Here is a 17,769-nt window from a genome sequence, read left to right as displayed (position 1 = left end):
ACAAGTTACAGGAAAATGCTCAGCGATCCATAAGAGTTTAATTGAGTCACTTAAATCATAAATGAGAAACTATTGATGAGAGCAAACCGCACCAGATTCCTGGTCCCTTGACACTCAGCTTTCTTAGCACATTTTTTTTACTTACAGTCACAGTCATTAGCCAGGACATAAATTAGTTTTTATCACATTTCAAGTTTATGTTTTCAGTTAAAAACATAAGATAAGATGTTAGTACATCAGATGGATGCTGCAAAGTGGTGCTTCTGCCAACCGTCCACTTCCTCCTGCTGTTTTATCATCAGTTTATCATGGTGATTTTTTGTCTTTCAGGTATGAGTGCCCGTGGCTCGAGTTCCTGCAGTGTGGACATCTCCCCCCTCTCCCTGCTCATCGCCATTGCAATACCAACATTCAGGTCAACGTCGTGACACATTGAAAAGCTCTGCTCTGTTTTTCAACCTTCTTATTAGTATTTCTTTCTTTAATTTGTGAACGTATCTCTTTTTTTTCCTCTCTCTCATTTTTGGAGGTGACCACATACTACTTTGCAGTGTTAGTTTGCGGGTATGAGGCAGCACAAGAGTGGAGCGTGCTGTCAGACACTTAATTAACAGTGAACGCTTGAGCCTTTTTCCTTCTGTTCTTTTTCTTTTCTTTTTTTTTAACGTAGGTCTGTTTTGACATTTCTGTCGGGTTGGGAACAATGCTCCATTTCAACTCTTTTTTTTTTTTTTCGAATGATACAGATGCCTTACTTCCATTCATGTGCCAAAGTAGTTTCAGCCTTCTTGTTGTTAATGCTACGATAGCTTCATGCTTTCCTCAACATTTTACTCCTCACAGTTTCTTATTATTGGAGGTCTCAGTGTACCATGCGGAGGGCCGTGATGAGAAGTTGTATTTTGTATTTAGGAATATTTTCATTTTTCCTCTCCACATCTGAATTGGCGAGTCGGAACATGTTCATTCACCCGTGCCCGTGCCTTTGGAGATTCTTGTAACACCGTCACTTATAGACACTAGTCAGTGATACTCAGTGTTTCAGAACATACTGCAGCCATCTTCATCTTTACGTGCTCCATTTAATGTGTCCCAGATCAAACCGACAGAACAGCTCACAGTGCCGGTGTTAGCCATTTTATCATTTCATTGTGTAGAGCTGAATGTACCACGAGAGCTCCTACAGGTTTTAATGCCTCAGACCAGTTATTGGGAGAGCCGACTGATTGATGGATTGGACCTGTCTGTACACAGCAGTAGTGGGAGAAGTGTATAACTGCCAATGTATTTCCTTGAACGCTAATGCTGAAACAATCAGTCAATTGACAGAAAACAATTAACAATATATCATTTAAATCATTTATCAAGGGAAAAAATGCCAGACATAACGCAGACGAGGCTATTATACCATGGCCACATGCCGACAAACTGCTATATGTCATCAAAATAAAAATACCTGTTATTCAATTATTTATATATCATTCTTTTAATCTCACTTGTGCTGTTGTTTATAGTAATAACATGAAATATACAGCAATTCCTGTATCTCGGCTGCTGCTTGTGTTGCTAAGCAACATGTAGCCAAGCACCACAGCAGCTGATAGTTTTACAAGGCTGTGCCACGGGTTTTAGCCTGTTTACAGATCTTTCTTTCCTTACAGTGAAGTCTGCCCGGCTGCAGGAGAGTCAAAATCCACATTAACTATAAAATAACAGTTCTACATTTTGGGAAGGATGCTTATTTGGGGGTGGCTTCTGACAATTTCCTTTCATTTTCCTAAAATGACAATATGAACATAACGCCAACTTCATGCTGTGATTGGCCAGTCATACAGAGATGCAGAGATTTTGCTATAAATGCTTTGCAGGGGAGACTGAAAACATGCAAAGTTCTACCAATATTTACACGATTATCACGTCTCACCCCTCGCTGTAACAGCTGGCTTTCAGCCTCCACTTTGTCCGTTCAGAACAGCTATAACCATGTTTTTCTTCCGACTGAGTGATACAAACTAGTTCTTTTCATCCATAACCTAGGCCATAGGCTCCTTAGCTGTTGTTGACTGTTAATCATTTTCTCATCTAACTCTCTGCAAGGAAGCAAATTAGCTAATTTCCAAAGTGTTCAACAGTTCCTTTAAAGAGTTCTTTTAAGAAGGTCTTTTTTCTACTCAAATTAGGAAGTCAATAGAGTATGCTTCAGTCACTGAGTAAACTCAGTTTGCTGATGAGTACTGTTCAGATGTGGTTAAAGGAAAATCTCAAGATGTTAAATTTATCTTGACTTAAGATTATTTTCTCAAATAAATTTGATACCGGTGCGTTTATTTATAATGACAAAGAGCTGTGTCAGAAGTGTCCAGTTATGTTGTCTAGTTACCGGACATAGAGAGTCACCTGCCAGCTAATCATTATCCAGAATTCTCAGTGACCATGGTATAATATCTTTGGACATTCAAAAACAGAACCTTGAGCTTGGGGGAAATTGTGCACCTCTATTTTCTGACATCTTATACACTGATTGGAAAAAATCATTATTTACAGCCCGACTCTTCTTCCATCTGGGCAAACACACAGTCAAACCATCGCAGTCAAGACGAGAGTGAGTGCCAATTGTGCCAGTCTTATAATTGAAATCTAGCCACCAGCTTAGACATCATTTGGCAAAATGTATGGTCAGCTGTGATTTAATACTCTGTGAATCTGTCCTTTCTTGTTGGTTGTATTGGCTTCTTTTATGTGGTTATGTGTTGTCATTGTTTATTTCTGTATTTCAGCGAAACCCCTCTGCTCAGGTATTCAGACCTGCTTCATCCTACCTTTCAGTAGCCCTATAGTTTCAGGAGCAGATAGATCACAAATCTGTCAGCAACCGACACAAGGGTCTATTTAACAGTCTGACTTGACGAATGGAAAGCCTGATATGTGCCGTGATTTAGCAGACATTAAAATATCTTAGTAAATTAGAGCAGGCCTGAGGGGATTCTATGGGAAAGGGCATAGGAGTAATAGTACTACTGACACCCACACAAGACTAATATATCAGGATTAAGGGAGGACTAAATCAGGACAATCCCATCAAGATGACACCAGGAAGATTCAAGAGTGTATGAGTGTGTGCGTGGGTGTGCACACGTGCATGTCTGTGTGGTTATTACTTTACCCTGCGGCAGTGGTTCTCAAACTGGGGGGCATAAAACAACTGCAGGGGCAACATGGACAGACCAAGGGGAAAATATGAAGAGACACTAAGTTGATTGAATATAATTTATATAGGGAAAATATACAAACAGATTTGAGAACCAGTGCCCTGTGGTGACATGAACAACCGTTTTTCAGAAGACCATTGTGCTATTTGAAAAAAGAAATAGTTTAAACTCATTTCTTGTACTTAACCATGGTTCAGGGCTTTGGGCAACAGGAAAATTGTGGACATTCAAACACAGTAATACAAGGTCAATATGGGAGGAAAAAAAAAACAAGTTTCAGTTGAAATTTCTGTCTTTCTATCACATTAACATGAATTGCTAGTGAAAAGGAACAAGTGGGGGGAAAAAAGCTCCAGAATCCAAGACCAGGTCAGGTGAATCTTGCAGGATCCATTTTGTATTAAATGTGAAGACAAAAGGTTTTGCTTCCCCCGATAAGTGTTAAAAACTTTTCTGAAAGCAGTCTTTCTTCTTTGAATCCTGTTCTGTTGTTTTTGTGGCTTTATGTGTGGTTAATCTGTAATCATTCTTTCATCACAGAATGTCATTGTTAAGCTAACAAATGTTTACAGAGGAAATGCATCTTTCTGGCTAATTTATTGATTATGAACTGGAAAAAAGACAACATTACAGCTTATGAACTTGTGTCTTGGGTACATAGAAGCATTGCCAACCTCTTTGTTTTGTAATGTATCAGTACTGTGGAGATGCTTTCATTTGGATTTGTTCTCTTGTTTTTAATGTTTGATATGGTTCTGATTGTTTTTTTAATTTGTTTTGTCTTTTTTCTTCTAAAAATTCTGCACAAAGGTCAAGTGTTTAAAGTAACTATTAACTATATAATTTTAAGAGCCAGTGTCGGCTGAATCAAAAGCCAGTGCGGTGAGATCTCTCTTGCCTTCATACAGTATAATGTACATACTGTATGCATTTTGTTGTGATTTGAAGCAATGCCCCCAACTGGGAGACCGAACGGTGGTGTCCTACTTCCAATTGTAATTCTCAGTCAAACCCAGATTCTGAAAAATACATGAGCAGAGAGTAACATTTCTTAGCAGCTGCCATAACACACAGCCTTGTGGTGCAATGACACAAACACTACCTGTTACAAGGTAGTCGGCCAGTGCACAGTAGATGATACAAGTACTTCTATCTACTAGTACTTTTTGTCTTTTTATACCAATACGACTTTACAATTGTCTTGCTACTTTTAAAACCAGAAATGGCAGAATTGATCAGAAAATGAATAAACGAGTTACCCAAAATTTGTAATTCCATTAAGATTGATAAAGAAAATACAATTACAGCTCTCTGGGTGACAACGCTTGGCCTTTTTGTTGTGACTCCTCAGTATTTTGATGTCCAGGTTGATCTCCGTGAGATCGTGGCAGTAATGTTTTCACATTGAAAAGTCATCAGCTGATCTTGATATGCTGAAGCTGTGCATGTACGATATTGTTTGGTGCATCTGTGTTTTCTAAATGAGGGAGTTAATAAAAACAATTCATTGAGGATTTTCTCTTCTGTTTTTTTTTTCTTCTTTTCTTTCTTTCCTTTAGGAATTATGTGTGGCACGGTGTCATTTTCAGCATCAGCAGTTTTACTGTTTTTTTACTGCAGGAGGAATTTGAGTGGTGCTTTGGGGCATCATCAAAGCTATAAAATGCATAATATTATTAAAAAGCATATAAATGAGAGTAAATGGAACCAGTAACATCCTATTCAGTGGTTAAGAACACATCTGCAAAGGTTTTTGCTGCATATACTAATTGTGTTATTTTATAATAAGGACTATGATCACAGAAAATCGAATGTTTTGAATACTATACATCACATTCAGTATTTAAAGGAATACACAATCTTTGGACTGTCGCTTTTGCGAACAACACTGGTTCAATTCTTTGTATTATTAGAGCATGGATGTGACGTGGAAGTCCAGATATCTTCCACTGAAACAACGGAATGACATAGAAAGCTACTGTGAAATATTGATTAAGCCAGTGTTGCAGAGATGCTTTTAAGATAATAAGAGGGAGAGGACCCTGTGAAGAGATCAATAGGAAGGGGAAGTGAAGAAAAGAGAGGTTTCTCCCTACACACCACAGATCATCCGTAATGAGCTGGTGTGTCAATACTTCAGCAATGGCTCTTCACATGCTATTGACCACTGAATCACTGCAATAGGCTACGGTGGCTTCCTTTTACAGCAGACACTAAGGAAAGGGGATTCGTATTAGTTACACACCAATGGTAACACCTCTATTGCTGAAAACCAGCCAAAAATGCTATGATTTCAAATATGGTTTGAGCGAGCTCTTACAGAGATATTGGCTAAGATGTGATTGGTGTGTATTTCTTCCCCTCATATCCCTGCAACACAGTGCAGATGTTGGAGTTTAACTTGCTGCAGATTCCAAATGTCAATACTGCCCCCTCATGGTACCAGCATCCTGGTGCAATGCTCCATCCAACACAGACATGAGGCTGCATTGCATTGAGCTGGTACACTGACAACCAGAGCTTAACCATGCAGTGGAAAAATGAAAAGATTCATGTCCTGTTATGGATTTGGAGTGGTAGCAGTAAACATGAAGACAAAGAAAACCTCAAATGATGCAGTAGAAATGTGAAATAATAAGCCTATACGTTTCAGATCATTTCACATATGATGATGTAGCAATATTTCCAATAATATTTGAATAAATGGTGAGCCTGTATTTCTGCGTCGTTGTCCACTCCGCGTCGATAGGTGGCGCTGCCTCTGTCTCCGAGCAGCTCCGAAGAAAACAGCGAGCTGCTTCCTGTGTGCTCACATGTACACAGCAAACTAAAAACGATGGCTGCTTCACACAGTGGCGTCTCCACAAACAGTGGGCTTCAAGACACCAGTTCAGACACCAACGACGAGGAGAAAGGCGAGCTGTGTCCCGGGTTCAAAGACGTGGACGCCTTTGTTAAAGTAAGTGAACTAACGCAGGCGGACGCGGAGGTGTTGAGTCAGGTGGGCAACGTGGAGCTGCAGTCACATTATAAACACACACAGCTCTCTGTTCACATGTAACCTGATTTATTAAAGTGACAATATTAACATTAAGCCTCTTTGCTGTGCTGGTCATGAGGTAAATGTTTTCATGCAAGGCTGAAAGTCTGTGCTGGTCATGAGGTAAATGTTTTCATGCAAGGCTGAAAGTAAATATGACTAATATGACTAATCTTGGTTCGTCAAAAAAGACACATGTCATAGTGGTGGTTGAAAACTTCTCACTACACGCCCAAAGTTGTTCAACTCAGCTGAAGTGTTGAAAAGAAAGCAAGTAAAAAAATAAGACTTTTTAAAAGGTAAATAGCAAATCATTATCAGAAATGTTACATTTGATATATTTTCATTCCACTAGTGAAATCTGAACTAGTTATTTAAACACCACCCATGTAATGAAACAATTTAAAGGTCCAGCGTGTAGGATTTAGTTGCATCTAGTGTAATCTCTGCATTGGAAACTCCTCACATCACCCTCACCTTCCTCGTGTAAAGGAGAAACAAACACTTTAAGGACTCTGCGTAGAGTCAGTATTTAGTTTGTCAGTTGTGGGCTACTGTAGAAACACAGTGTTTCAACATGGTAGCCTCCTTTTGAAGAGGACATGCTGATTTTTAAGTAACAAAAAAAACAAACTCTTATTTTAAGGTGATTATACATGCATGAAAACATAGTTGTGACTTTTATATCCCATGCCTGCCTTATTCTGAAGATAAAGGCCACAGATCTTACACACTGCACCTTTAAATGTTTTGAAAACCTCAATATGACATTAGACATAAAGCAAAGAGCAAAAGAAACATTGCATCTCAGCGTTCCTCTGCTCTCAGTGGTAATTTGTACTACCTTTGATTATATTGAAGAAGAAGTATTCACTGACATCTCACCCTGTCCCTCCTCTGCAGTATGGACTGGGTGCTGTGTTATCCGCCACCAAATCATCCGCCGCCTTGCCTCAAACTGGAGATGAGTTTGATTTCTATCGGAGCTTCCCGGGCTTCCAGGAGTTCTGTGAAAGTCAAGGAGATAAGCTCTTACACTGGTGAGTGCCATATGTTGTTGTGTCTTTTGAGTTTTGGCCTTAAAGCCCACGGGACTGACACATTTTGTCAGGAGCTGTGGAGCTGTGGCACATTCGCAGGTTAAAGTTCACATTTCATGTGACATGTCACCCCAGTTTGTGTATTAGTAACATCTCCCTCATAGTTCATTTACTGCTCCATCACATCCTGTTTCAGTGCTGTTTGTGGAAGCAAGTTTGTCTGAGTCTTAAACTTTCAAATATAAGAATTGGCTTGCAGAGTAACCTGCCAACTGCCAAACCTGATTCTCAGCTGAATTCCTGTTACTGTGTTAGCATGAGCCAGATAATGCAACACCACGGCTGCAGATCTCACATGAGAGACCGGAACAAGCTGACGGGGCTGGAAGAGAGGTTTGATTTGGTCGTGGACTCCAACGACGTCATCCTGGAAAGAGTGGTATGACCTGCGTCTCTGACGTTAATGCAAATTTCTTCATGAAAAAGTCTTTGCAAACCAACCGAGCTCTTGTATCTGATTTCCAGGGGATTCTTCTTGATGAAGCTGATGGGGTGAATAGGAGCCAGCAGCCTGTCATGCCTGCAGGCTTTCAGCCTCCCAAGATTGTTGTTTCCAGCTGGAATCGCAAGGTTGGCTAATTAACCTCTCGGCTCTTATACTGTAGATGCTCGGTTTTTTTGGAGCTGCGTGAGACATTTTATGCCAGTCCTGGCATTCAAGGATGAAAAGCACTGCAGCATTTTTGTTGTTGTTTTATTGGAACAGTTGACAAATAAATATTTGTACACCTTGTGGTAAACAATGCTTTTATTGATCAGGGTTCAGGCTCTGGCAGTCGTTCTGGGATGTTCCGATTGCTCCACGCCAAGAATGTTGCCAGGCCTCAGCTGAAATTCAAGGAAAAGGTCGACAATAGCAACACACCATTTATTCCCAAGATCTTCATCAAACCCAATGCGATAAAGCCTCTTCCTCCATGTAAGAAATATTTTTCATGTTCTTCCATACGTTGTTTTTGTTACATTTATTTGACATATACTCTCACCTCTTTAACATTTGTAACATATTTACTCTCTTGCTCTTCGCTCATAGATTTCACCAACAAACAAATCCGTAAAGAGAGACCTGAGGATATCGATGTCCCAGCTGCTCTGGCTGATTTCATTCACCAGCAGAGAACTCAGGAACACGTTGAAGACATGTAAGACTTCTCCCATGTAAAGTATATTAATATTTTGTCTTTTCCTATTTCTCGTTGTTCATCTAAACTTGTGATTTTGATCTATGCAGGTTTGCACATCCATACCAGTATGAATTGGACCATTTTATAATACCGGAAAGACTTCTGTCTAAGCCAGAACCACAGGTAGGTTCTACTGAGCCTGTGAAAGCACTCCACTCATTGTTGGTTTGACCTTTTACTAAATCTGTCGCTTGTGTATTATGTTCAGATGTACAAACCAATGGCTGAGACCAACTGCTCCTTCATTGATACACTGGAAGATCTGGTGGCTCTGAATGAGAAGCTGTGCAAATTGTCTGAATTTGCAGTGGACCTCGAGGTACAGAATTGGAAAACGTTCTAAGATGTCTATATATAACCCTGCAATGTAATTTAGATCTGTGATCTAATACAGCCAGGCAGCAGACGGTACCTTTTGTCAGGCTTGTTTTACAAAGAAACCGATTCAAGTCTGTTGTGAATTTTGAGGCTGTAGCTTCTTCCATGTAAGCAGAAGTTCTGTTAACGCTCTCTCCTCTCCGGTGCAGCACCATTCCTACAGGAGTTTCCTCGGCCTCACCTCACTAATGCAGATCTCCACCAGAGAGGAAGACTTCATCATCGACACTTTGGAGCTCCGCAGCGAGTTGTACATCCTGAATGAGGCATTCACTGACCCAGCTATTGTCAAGGTAATTCAACCGCTCCAAAAATTATTTGTTCCTGTATCCTGTTCTGTTAACTGTCTACAGGGAAGATGAGATTAGATTTGATTTCAAAATGGGCAACTGCATGGCTGTTTTTATGGGGGGGAGGTTTTCATTGTTTTTTTAATGGTGGGATTGGAGCAGAAATAATCTTTCTTTTTATTACTGTTTATCCAACGTTATCCTTAAAGGAGGATAGGGCAACTCATAGCGTTGCAAAGGAAATGCAGAGAGCACAGATTTAACTAACAGTTGTTTGAAACTGAAATAAAGATGTATATTAAACTGTCAGTCAAAGAAGTCCATTAGATTTTGCAGGACCTACCTTCTGGTTCAACTTTGACCAGCAGTATCTCTAAAACAAATATGACAGATATATCTGGTGCAGTCCCTTTTGGTTTTACTTGGAAAATAAGTAGTTTAGATAGTTAAACTGAGGATATTTAAAGAAATTCTGTCTTTTTGTCGGAACACTTGTTCCTTTTACTGTATTTGTTTAAGCTGTGTCATCACTTTCCCAAGTCTTAGTAACTAAAATGGCCTCAGGTGTATGTAATATTTAATTCAAATGTGATTGAAAATTGCTCAGCCTCAGACTACTTTATGAACTGGTTGCATCTGAACCGTCTAAAGTAACCTGGAGAAGGAAATCTAATGCTGTGATATAAAATTTGAAAGGATATAGTCTTGAAACCTCTGAGGTGTCTTGGAGCCCCACGGTTTTAAGACGTGTTTAATAAAGTTGCCGAATGTACTGCGCTGTGTGGGAGTCGCCATGACTCACACACTGTAGGATACTTGTGAAAAAGTATCCTTCAGTGTGTGATGTGTGGGTGAAAGAATCCAAATTGAAAAATGTCACATAGATTGTCAGTAGTTTTGAAGATAATTGGTTCAAAAAATGTTTGTATCCAAGCAAGTCACATTATTTATTATTATTGTTGTTGTTATTGTAATTAATATTTGGCTACCTTACCAGAGACTGTTCAGCTGAATCTTTCTTTCTTGGTCTCAGGTATTTCATGGCTCTGACTCTGACATTGAGTGGCTCCAGAGGGACTTCGGTTTGTATGTCGTCAACCTTTTTGACACACATCAGGCCAGCCGAGCTCTGAACCTAGCCAGACATTCCCTGGACCACCTGCTCACACACTTCTGCAAAGTAGACTCAGACAAGCGCTACCAGCTGGCTGACTGGAGGATTCGGTATGGAGATGACTAATGGGCCATTTGACTCTTATTATTGTTTAGCTTTAACTGGATAGAGTTTATTTTTAATCTCTTAGCAGGAAAATCCATCATGCATTTAAGATTGCCTGTAACATTACTCTTAAAATACTTATGATATATTATTAACCATTGGCAGTTGAAGTAAAAAATGTCCCATAACTTGGCCTTGTAGCCCCTTACCAGAGGAGATGGTGCAGTATGCCCGGACAGACACCCACTACCTCCTTTACATCTATGACTGTGTGAGGGCGCAGCTGTTGGACTTTAACCACGGGCAGCCTGGCCTTCTGCAGAGTGTCTGGAACAAGAGCAGAGACCTTTCCCTGAAGGTGAAATCTCATTACATTTTGAAAAATTGACACTTAAAAATCAACCTCTATATGCCTGTTCCACTATTCTCTATATCTTTTATTGCCTTCACATTTTTACATTTCCACACTTTAATCTCCTACATTTTTCGACATTTGTCACAATTCACCGTGCCACCCCCCTTTCATACAGAAATATATGAAGCCTATATACACAGAGGAGTCATATCTGGAGCTGCAGAGGAAGCAGAAAAGGTCTTTTAACACCCAGCAGCTCACTGCCTTCAGACTTCTCTTTGCCTGGAGGGACAAACTGGCCAGGCAGGAAGATGAAAGCACCGGGTAGGCTATTTGGAAATGGATGAACTTGCTGTTCTGGAAATCCGCTAGAGCTGTTATTCATATTAATAGTTTGTGCCCAGCCAGATTTTGCAATCTGCACATTTTTGTGACAATCTTCATACTTCATTCATAATCTTTCGCCGTCTGTCTTAACATGTTTTGGTGTTATTTGTGTATGTAGATACGTCCTGCCTACTCATATGATGATCAAGATATCTGAGGAGCTGCCCAAGTAAGTTGATTAAATTTCCCATTTCGGTTTTTATTAGTTTAGTGTTAGTTGTTTTCTCTTCAGTGTAGAGTTTTTTCATTAATAACCTGCAGCACAGTATTTTGTCCTTACCTTCTCAGAGAGCCTCAGGGCATCATTGCCTGCTGTAACCCTGTACCCCCGCTGTTGAGGCAGCAGGTCAATGAGCTCCATTTGCTAGTGCAGCAGGCCAGAGAAATGCCTCTCCTTAAGGTGAGGAAAAAAGGGCTGGCACCACAGGGGGATATAATTTGTTTTTGGCCAGTGATGTAATTTCACTGTTGGTGTTGTTAGGTCACTTGTCAATGAAGGTACCTAAATCAATCAAACATTTTTTTTTCTACACTTCACAAAGGCTGAGATTGCAGCTCAAAAGAACAAGGGACTCACACCTATAAAGAAGGTTGGTAAAAAAGAAGAATCTTTTTAGTTTTTAGTTGTTGAAGAAATCACGACCGGAGTAAAATAAATGTGATTTTGTATCATTTTCTAGACGGAAATCACGTTGTTTGGTCCTCATGATACCTCCAGGGTCTCTGTGACTGACCTCCACCCCTTTTCTCCTGATGGTAAGCTCGAAACGCAAGGTGCATTAGCCTGGTGGTTTGATATCTTAGTGCCATAAATAAATACATTTGTTTCCAGAACTGCCTGTGAAACAAGGGACGCTCTTCTCAGATGATGACAACAAAATGGATGTTGATGCCCAAAAAACAAGTGGCCTCATTGCAGCAGCTAAAATCACACTCTTTGAGGTAAAGATCATTTTGTAGTTGACTTTACATGGTCGATTTTGTTTGTAGCAGTGATGCCTAATGTGAGAACTCTGCTTCCTTTTTGAAGGAGCTGGAAGCACAGAATGAACAGGAGTCCCTCCCCGTGGCTCAAATGAAAGCCAGACGTATTATTGAGTCTTTTGAAAACCCTTTTAGAATGGTAAGAGATGACATGAAGTGTCAACCTTCACTATTGTTTGCATTTTATTCAGCCAGACACACATTGTTGATATCTCTGTATCTCTCAGTATTTGCCCTCCACTGAAGTGCACGTCAACAAGAATGCCAAGTTTGACCCGTCTTCAAAAATATTTGAGGTAATCCAAGAGCTCCATAGAGTCAACTTTTTGTATTGTCCTCTAAAGAACATGTTTGAGTATTATTTGCTGTGCCATGTCACTTTTTCACAGATCAGTAAAAGATGGAAACTGCAGAGTATCGAGCAGCAACAGAAGGAGTTGGAGGAGAAGAGGAAAACCAAAGAAGCAAAAGAACAGATAAAGAAAGTGACAGGTAATGGCATCTAACTTACTCTAAATTTACACTTTTCTTTTTTAACTTATGTTCCTCATTGTATTTAAAATATTGTTTTCCACAGAGGAAAGAAACAAAGCTAAACAGAGCTACCAGGAGTCTCTCCAAAACGTTGCCACAGTTCGCCAGCAAGCAGCGGTGAGTCATTTGCACTCCTGTCCTTCTGTTTTCATCCGTGCTGCCTCAGATAGTCTTTACACTTAGTCATCTTCACTGTTGATGTCCCCATTGGGAAAGTACAAATCCATGAAAAACATGAGTTATATTCACCCAAGAGCCTGGCACGACATTTTAAAGATTGTGCTTTAATAGCCAGTTTCTCGGACATGGCTGGTGTTCCTGCTCCTAAATGTGTTAACTCGCAAGCGAAGGAACTATTCCTGCCAGTTTGCAGTACCGGCATGCTTGTAGCCTTTTAATATTTATATCTGTCACACAATGTGTCTGTGGGGAAAAAGAACACACAGCATGAGATTGGAGCATTAGAGACACGTCTTCCACTTATCAAATGTTTTTCTTTTCTCCTGGGGAATAACAATAACTACTGTCTGCCCAAAAGCCCTCTTTCTGTTAGCTTAGTTTCTCCGGGGTATTGCTTGGCACCCTCCCGCGTGGTTACTATTACGTGCTCTTACCACCATATGGTGTTTCCTCTCTAGTTTATATGCTCAGTTCAACAATAGTCTCTGTACTTCATCTTGTGTCCACACCGCAAGAGTACAGAGGGAACGGTCACTGCCATTTGGTTCTCCCTTCTGTCCCTGCTTCCCTCCTTCTGCCCCTCAGGGTAAGCCTTCAGCCATCAACGCACAACATGCTGCTTTACTGTGTTGTACACAACAGTAATCCATTGTGTGATGATGACTTAAGTGAAAACTTGGTTTTAAGACACCTCCTGCTGAAACGGCACCAGCAAATAAGCATGTTGGCACTGGCTGGTGGCATGTATTATAGTCGAAAGTGTTGGCAGCAGGACTTGAAAACTAACACTTGACAACCTGCCAACTGCACACAAATATTGGCTCTGCTGGCTAACTTGTCAGTTTTCTTGTCTAATTTCAGTTTGAGAGAAAGCTTTGTGGTTCTCCAAAGCTTCTACTGTACTGATATTATGATTGATATCTTTAAGAGTATGTGCTGTGCTCCAACATCACTGGTGACAGTAAATCATGAAAAAAACAATGAACTGCTCTCAGGTCAAAGTCAGGTAAATGAATCAGAAACAAGAAAACATGCTGTGTCAAGATATTTCATGTGCAACCATAAGCAAATTGGTATTATTAGTTGTAACAAATGATGTAAATAAATCTTTATTCAAACTCATAAATAAGGATGGTGAAGCTGTTTTCAGTTTCCAGCTTCATTTGGCAGGTTTGTAATTGCAAAGCAATTATGAAGGCACAACCTCCTGTGAGGCGATACAAAGGCTGTCGTTCACACCTTATGTCACTTATCTAGGTATATAATGTAAAGCCTTTTTAACCAATGCATACGTGGAACAGGTTTATGGAAGCAGAATCACAAAAAGTTGATGTCTTTTTTTTTTTGCGATTTAGCACCCCCGTTTTTGTAATATTACGGTTGGACTGTTGTCCACATGTCCACTTGTGATCACCAACTTTTCTAATATCACACAGCCAGCTCATATTACTTACTAGTCCAACAGCTAGAAGCCCAGCTTGGCGTCTGTCTTTCAGCCTTTCATTTGATAAATCTCTCACCAACGACTAAAAGTCAGTCTGGGATTTACTCTATTCCTTGGTTACTCTATTTTTCTGTTCTCAGCTCCTTCTGTCATCCTCCTGGTCTCTTCGCCTTTGCCATGTTTGGATAACTGTAATTTTAATCTCATCTTGAAGACTGATGACATATTTTGTATGGTGAAAGAGCAGTGTAGCAGTGATTGCTACAGGTTTAAAGATTAAATGGTTTTCTGTCGTTCTGTTCTTATCTTCAGAGATATCCTATTTTAATGTTGCAGACCATGAAGCAAAGTGAAATTTCAAACTGTAAATGGCAGCAAAAGTGGGTCACTGCAGTATAAATCTTTCAATAAACAGCCCATACAGTGTAATACTGTTGAGTGGGGTACAAAGAAATACATCTGGTGTAGTAGCATGTGTTACTCCATCTCTTTATAATTCCCTTTTAATTCCTCAAGATTCCCTTGATGTATATTTTTCATGCAATTTAATGGTCGTCAATAAAAAGACGTGTTTGATGACCTATTCAACAAAACTGCACATATGTTGTCCCATAGCTTGGAATACTCATTCAACACATTATCTTGTCAGACACAAGTACACACAGTTAAGAATACGTTTATTACAATGTTTATTCTGAGTATTGTCCAGAATTTTATGTTGCTCACCAATTTCTTTAGGAATCTGCGAAAGGCGGCGCAAAGAAAAGAGAGAGGGTTGCCAGTGAGGTTGGAGAGTCGACTCCCAAACCGAGTAAGAAGCTGATGAAATCCGCAGAGAAACCCCAGAAGACCGAACCACCTGCCCAAGACAGCTTCAAGCCCTTCGACTACAGTCAATCAGACCTCAACGTCTTTGCTGGTATGCATACTGTTTGTTATTGTTTTGTTTTGTTTTTCTTTATCACATCAGAGAAATAAAATCTGACTTTACATTCAGTTAGTTGTTGTACATTATGAAAATGAATTGAAATCTGTTACAGGAATTAAAAAAAAAAACTTTAAATAAAGGAGGACTGGATTCAAAGTTTAAGTTGAATTTATTGTTCTTGTACAAGAGGAGCGTTTCACAGTGCAACACACTAAAGGGGTTACAGAGAAAAAGGCTCCCTGAGGAGCTCTGACAGTTGGTTCTTATACATTTTCCTAAAATGGGCTGTCTCAACCCCTGAAAATTGTTAACAGACAATTTGCACATATAGCATCTAAACGGTTTTCTTCAACATATTCCCTAATCAGTAGCCAGTATATCCCCAATCTAGATGTCACCTCTCTAACCTGTCCCTGACCATTGTTCTGTTCTGGAATCCCTCCATTTATACATTAACCTGAACTTTACCTTACCCTGCCAGTCTCAGTAAAACATCAATAAAGGGAAGTGCCCTCAAGACATGTAATAAGTAGGAACAAACATTGTATAAGTTAAGACATCCAAATAGCAGTGTAATCCTAATGTTTATAACAAAATCAGTGCTTGCTTTTACAGGCTCCAAACCAAAGGACAACACACAGTTTGATCCAAACCGACAAGGCCAAGATTTTAGGAAAAAGGTATTTGTTTGTTAATTGATATGTTTATTGAAGAATATAGATTTTATTAGTGCCTGACAAATTTAAATCTTTTGTCCGCCAGAGAACACCCAAGGGACAAAAATCCAATTTTGGAGCTGGAGGTAAAAGCATGTCATACCTGGCTGGAAAATCTGAAAGGTAAACATACAGTTGACAATATAGAGTGGAAGAGTTGTTGTTGTTGTTCTTCTTGTTGTTGTTGTTGCCTGTGCAAACATCCCAGTGTGTTAACTATTCTGTCTTTTCTTATTCTCTGCAGAGGATTCCGGCATAACTGGCCCAAAAGATAAACTCTCTTTGCACTCTTTGCTTTTTTTTCAGTCTTTATTTTAAAACTTCTTACTTGTTGTTTTTTGTTTTTGATTTGCAGAAACAATATTCCCAATGTTTCCTTATTTCCAGTGAAATTCTCACTATTTAACACATTTCAAAAGTTTTTCTTTTTTTCATCTGTGAAACTGTTTACCTTGTAAATATGTTGATGCACAGACCTCATTATTAAAGACGATTTTTGGAGGAAAAGGTTCTCTCTGTTCTTGCTACTTTTTTTTTAATCGAAACAAATATTTCAGTTTGGCGGTGGAGCAGTATCATTATCAGACCTTTCTTCACAACTCTCAGACTCGTATTAAGGTGATAGGAAAAATAATAAAGGTGGAGTGCTAGCGGGTAAATAAGAGAATATCCACACTTGCAAGATGGCAAAAAAATAAATACATTTTGTGTGAATGTGTCAGTAGAATACAGTTTCCCAAACTGAAGTATTTGGAGATTCCTCTCAATGATGGGTGTGTTCTAAAGTGAAAATGTGAATTATCATTAGAACTGTTAACATCATTATTATTACAAGTCATGTTGATGCTAGCACGATGGTACAACACCAAGTCCATGATACTAATGTACTCGTAACTGAAATAAGTACACCTTTACTTTGCTGCAGCTTTGCACATACTGTATTCTCCCAGTCATCGACTCAGTGTTTCTGATCGACAACTAGCTCTGTTAATTCTAAACAAAATCCAGAAAATTACATCACATTTTATATGAACGCACACTGATCCTGGCATGCTATGTAGTATAAGATAAGATAAGATACACTAATGATCCCACACAGGGGAAATTCACTTGACACAGCAGCTCGCGTATACAAGATGGATAAGAAATGACTCCTAAATAATGAATATAAAAAAAAGTAATCAAGTTGTGCTGGTATTAAAGAGCCTGACTGCTGTTGGAATGAAGGACCTGTGGTACTGCTCCTTCTTTCCTTCCTATATGATCATGCATATTCAAAATGGTACTGTATGACACAAGTAGTTTAAAAACAAAGTGAAAAAATCATGTACCATTAAACACTGCGAGCGTGCGCAGACAGCGTCTTGTAAAAGTGCAGTGTGTAGGATTTAGTGGCATCTAGCTGTGAAATTGCAGATAGCACCTAACTGAATACCGCTCGCTTTATCCTCCTGTGACCGTGAAACTCTCAAAAAACAGAAAAGGTCCTATCTAGAGCCAGTGTGGATTGTCCATAATGGGTTTATTGTAGAAACATTGTGGTTCAACATGGCGGACTCCGCAGAAGAGGACCTATTACCTGTGTAGATATAAAAGGTTAATTCTAAGGCAGGTCAGATTTCATGCAGCCCGCAGCTTCTGTCAGATTGACTGCTGGTGTTATGTAACTAGACATGAAACATTAACTTCTGAACGATCTTGTGAAAAACAACAGCAAGAGTGATAGGTTTTAAACTTAAATGTTAACAGACTTTGCATTACTCATAATAAGTCATATTTAAAATGAACATGAGGTTCAGATTTGTATCAACTTCATGCAAG

The 17,769-nt window shown here is 39.5% G+C and overlaps 2 protein-coding genes across 3 annotated transcripts in view; both read left to right on the top strand.

Annotated features, from left to right (window-relative positions):
* cntn3a.2 (contactin 3a, tandem duplicate 2) overlaps nt 1-4,716 on the top strand; it is a 32,169-nt gene extending 27,453 nt beyond the window's left edge. For both annotated transcript variants that reach the window (XM_019274691.2, XM_019274690.2), the window contains one exon: nt 331-4,716. In XM_019274691.2, coding sequence (XP_019130236.2) covers nt 331-428 — 98 coding nt within the window. In that variant the 3' untranslated portion in view covers nt 429-4,716. The remainder of the gene's footprint in view (nt 1-330) is intronic.
* Nucleotides 4,717-5,960: 1,244 nt separating this feature from the next.
* Nucleotides 5,961-16,455, top strand: exosc10 (exosome component 10). Its single transcript, XM_027288948.1, has 25 exons — nt 5,961-6,168; nt 7,153-7,289; nt 7,605-7,728; nt 7,815-7,919; nt 8,109-8,268; nt 8,383-8,491; nt 8,581-8,656; nt 8,742-8,852; nt 9,061-9,204; nt 10,235-10,425; nt 10,622-10,778; nt 10,951-11,099; nt 11,281-11,331; nt 11,451-11,562; nt 11,705-11,752; nt 11,843-11,918; nt 11,995-12,104; nt 12,193-12,285; nt 12,374-12,442; nt 12,536-12,638; nt 12,724-12,797; nt 15,043-15,223; nt 15,848-15,912; nt 15,995-16,071; nt 16,193-16,455. Exons 1-25 carry the CDS (start codon nt 6,046-6,048, stop codon nt 16,221-16,223), a joined length of 2,676 nt encoding a protein of 891 aa, XP_027144749.1. The 5' UTR covers nt 5,961-6,045; the 3' UTR covers nt 16,224-16,455.
* The last annotated feature ends 1,314 nt before the right edge of the window (nt 16,456-17,769 follow it).

This window comes from Larimichthys crocea, chromosome XV, assembly GCF_000972845.2.
Source record: "Larimichthys crocea isolate SSNF chromosome XV, L_crocea_2.0, whole genome shotgun sequence".
In the NCBI taxonomy this organism is placed as follows: Eukaryota; Metazoa; Chordata; class Actinopteri; family Sciaenidae; genus Larimichthys; species Larimichthys crocea.
The sequence above is the reverse complement of the archived record's forward strand: the minus strand, read 5'-3'. Positions and strand labels throughout refer to the sequence as shown.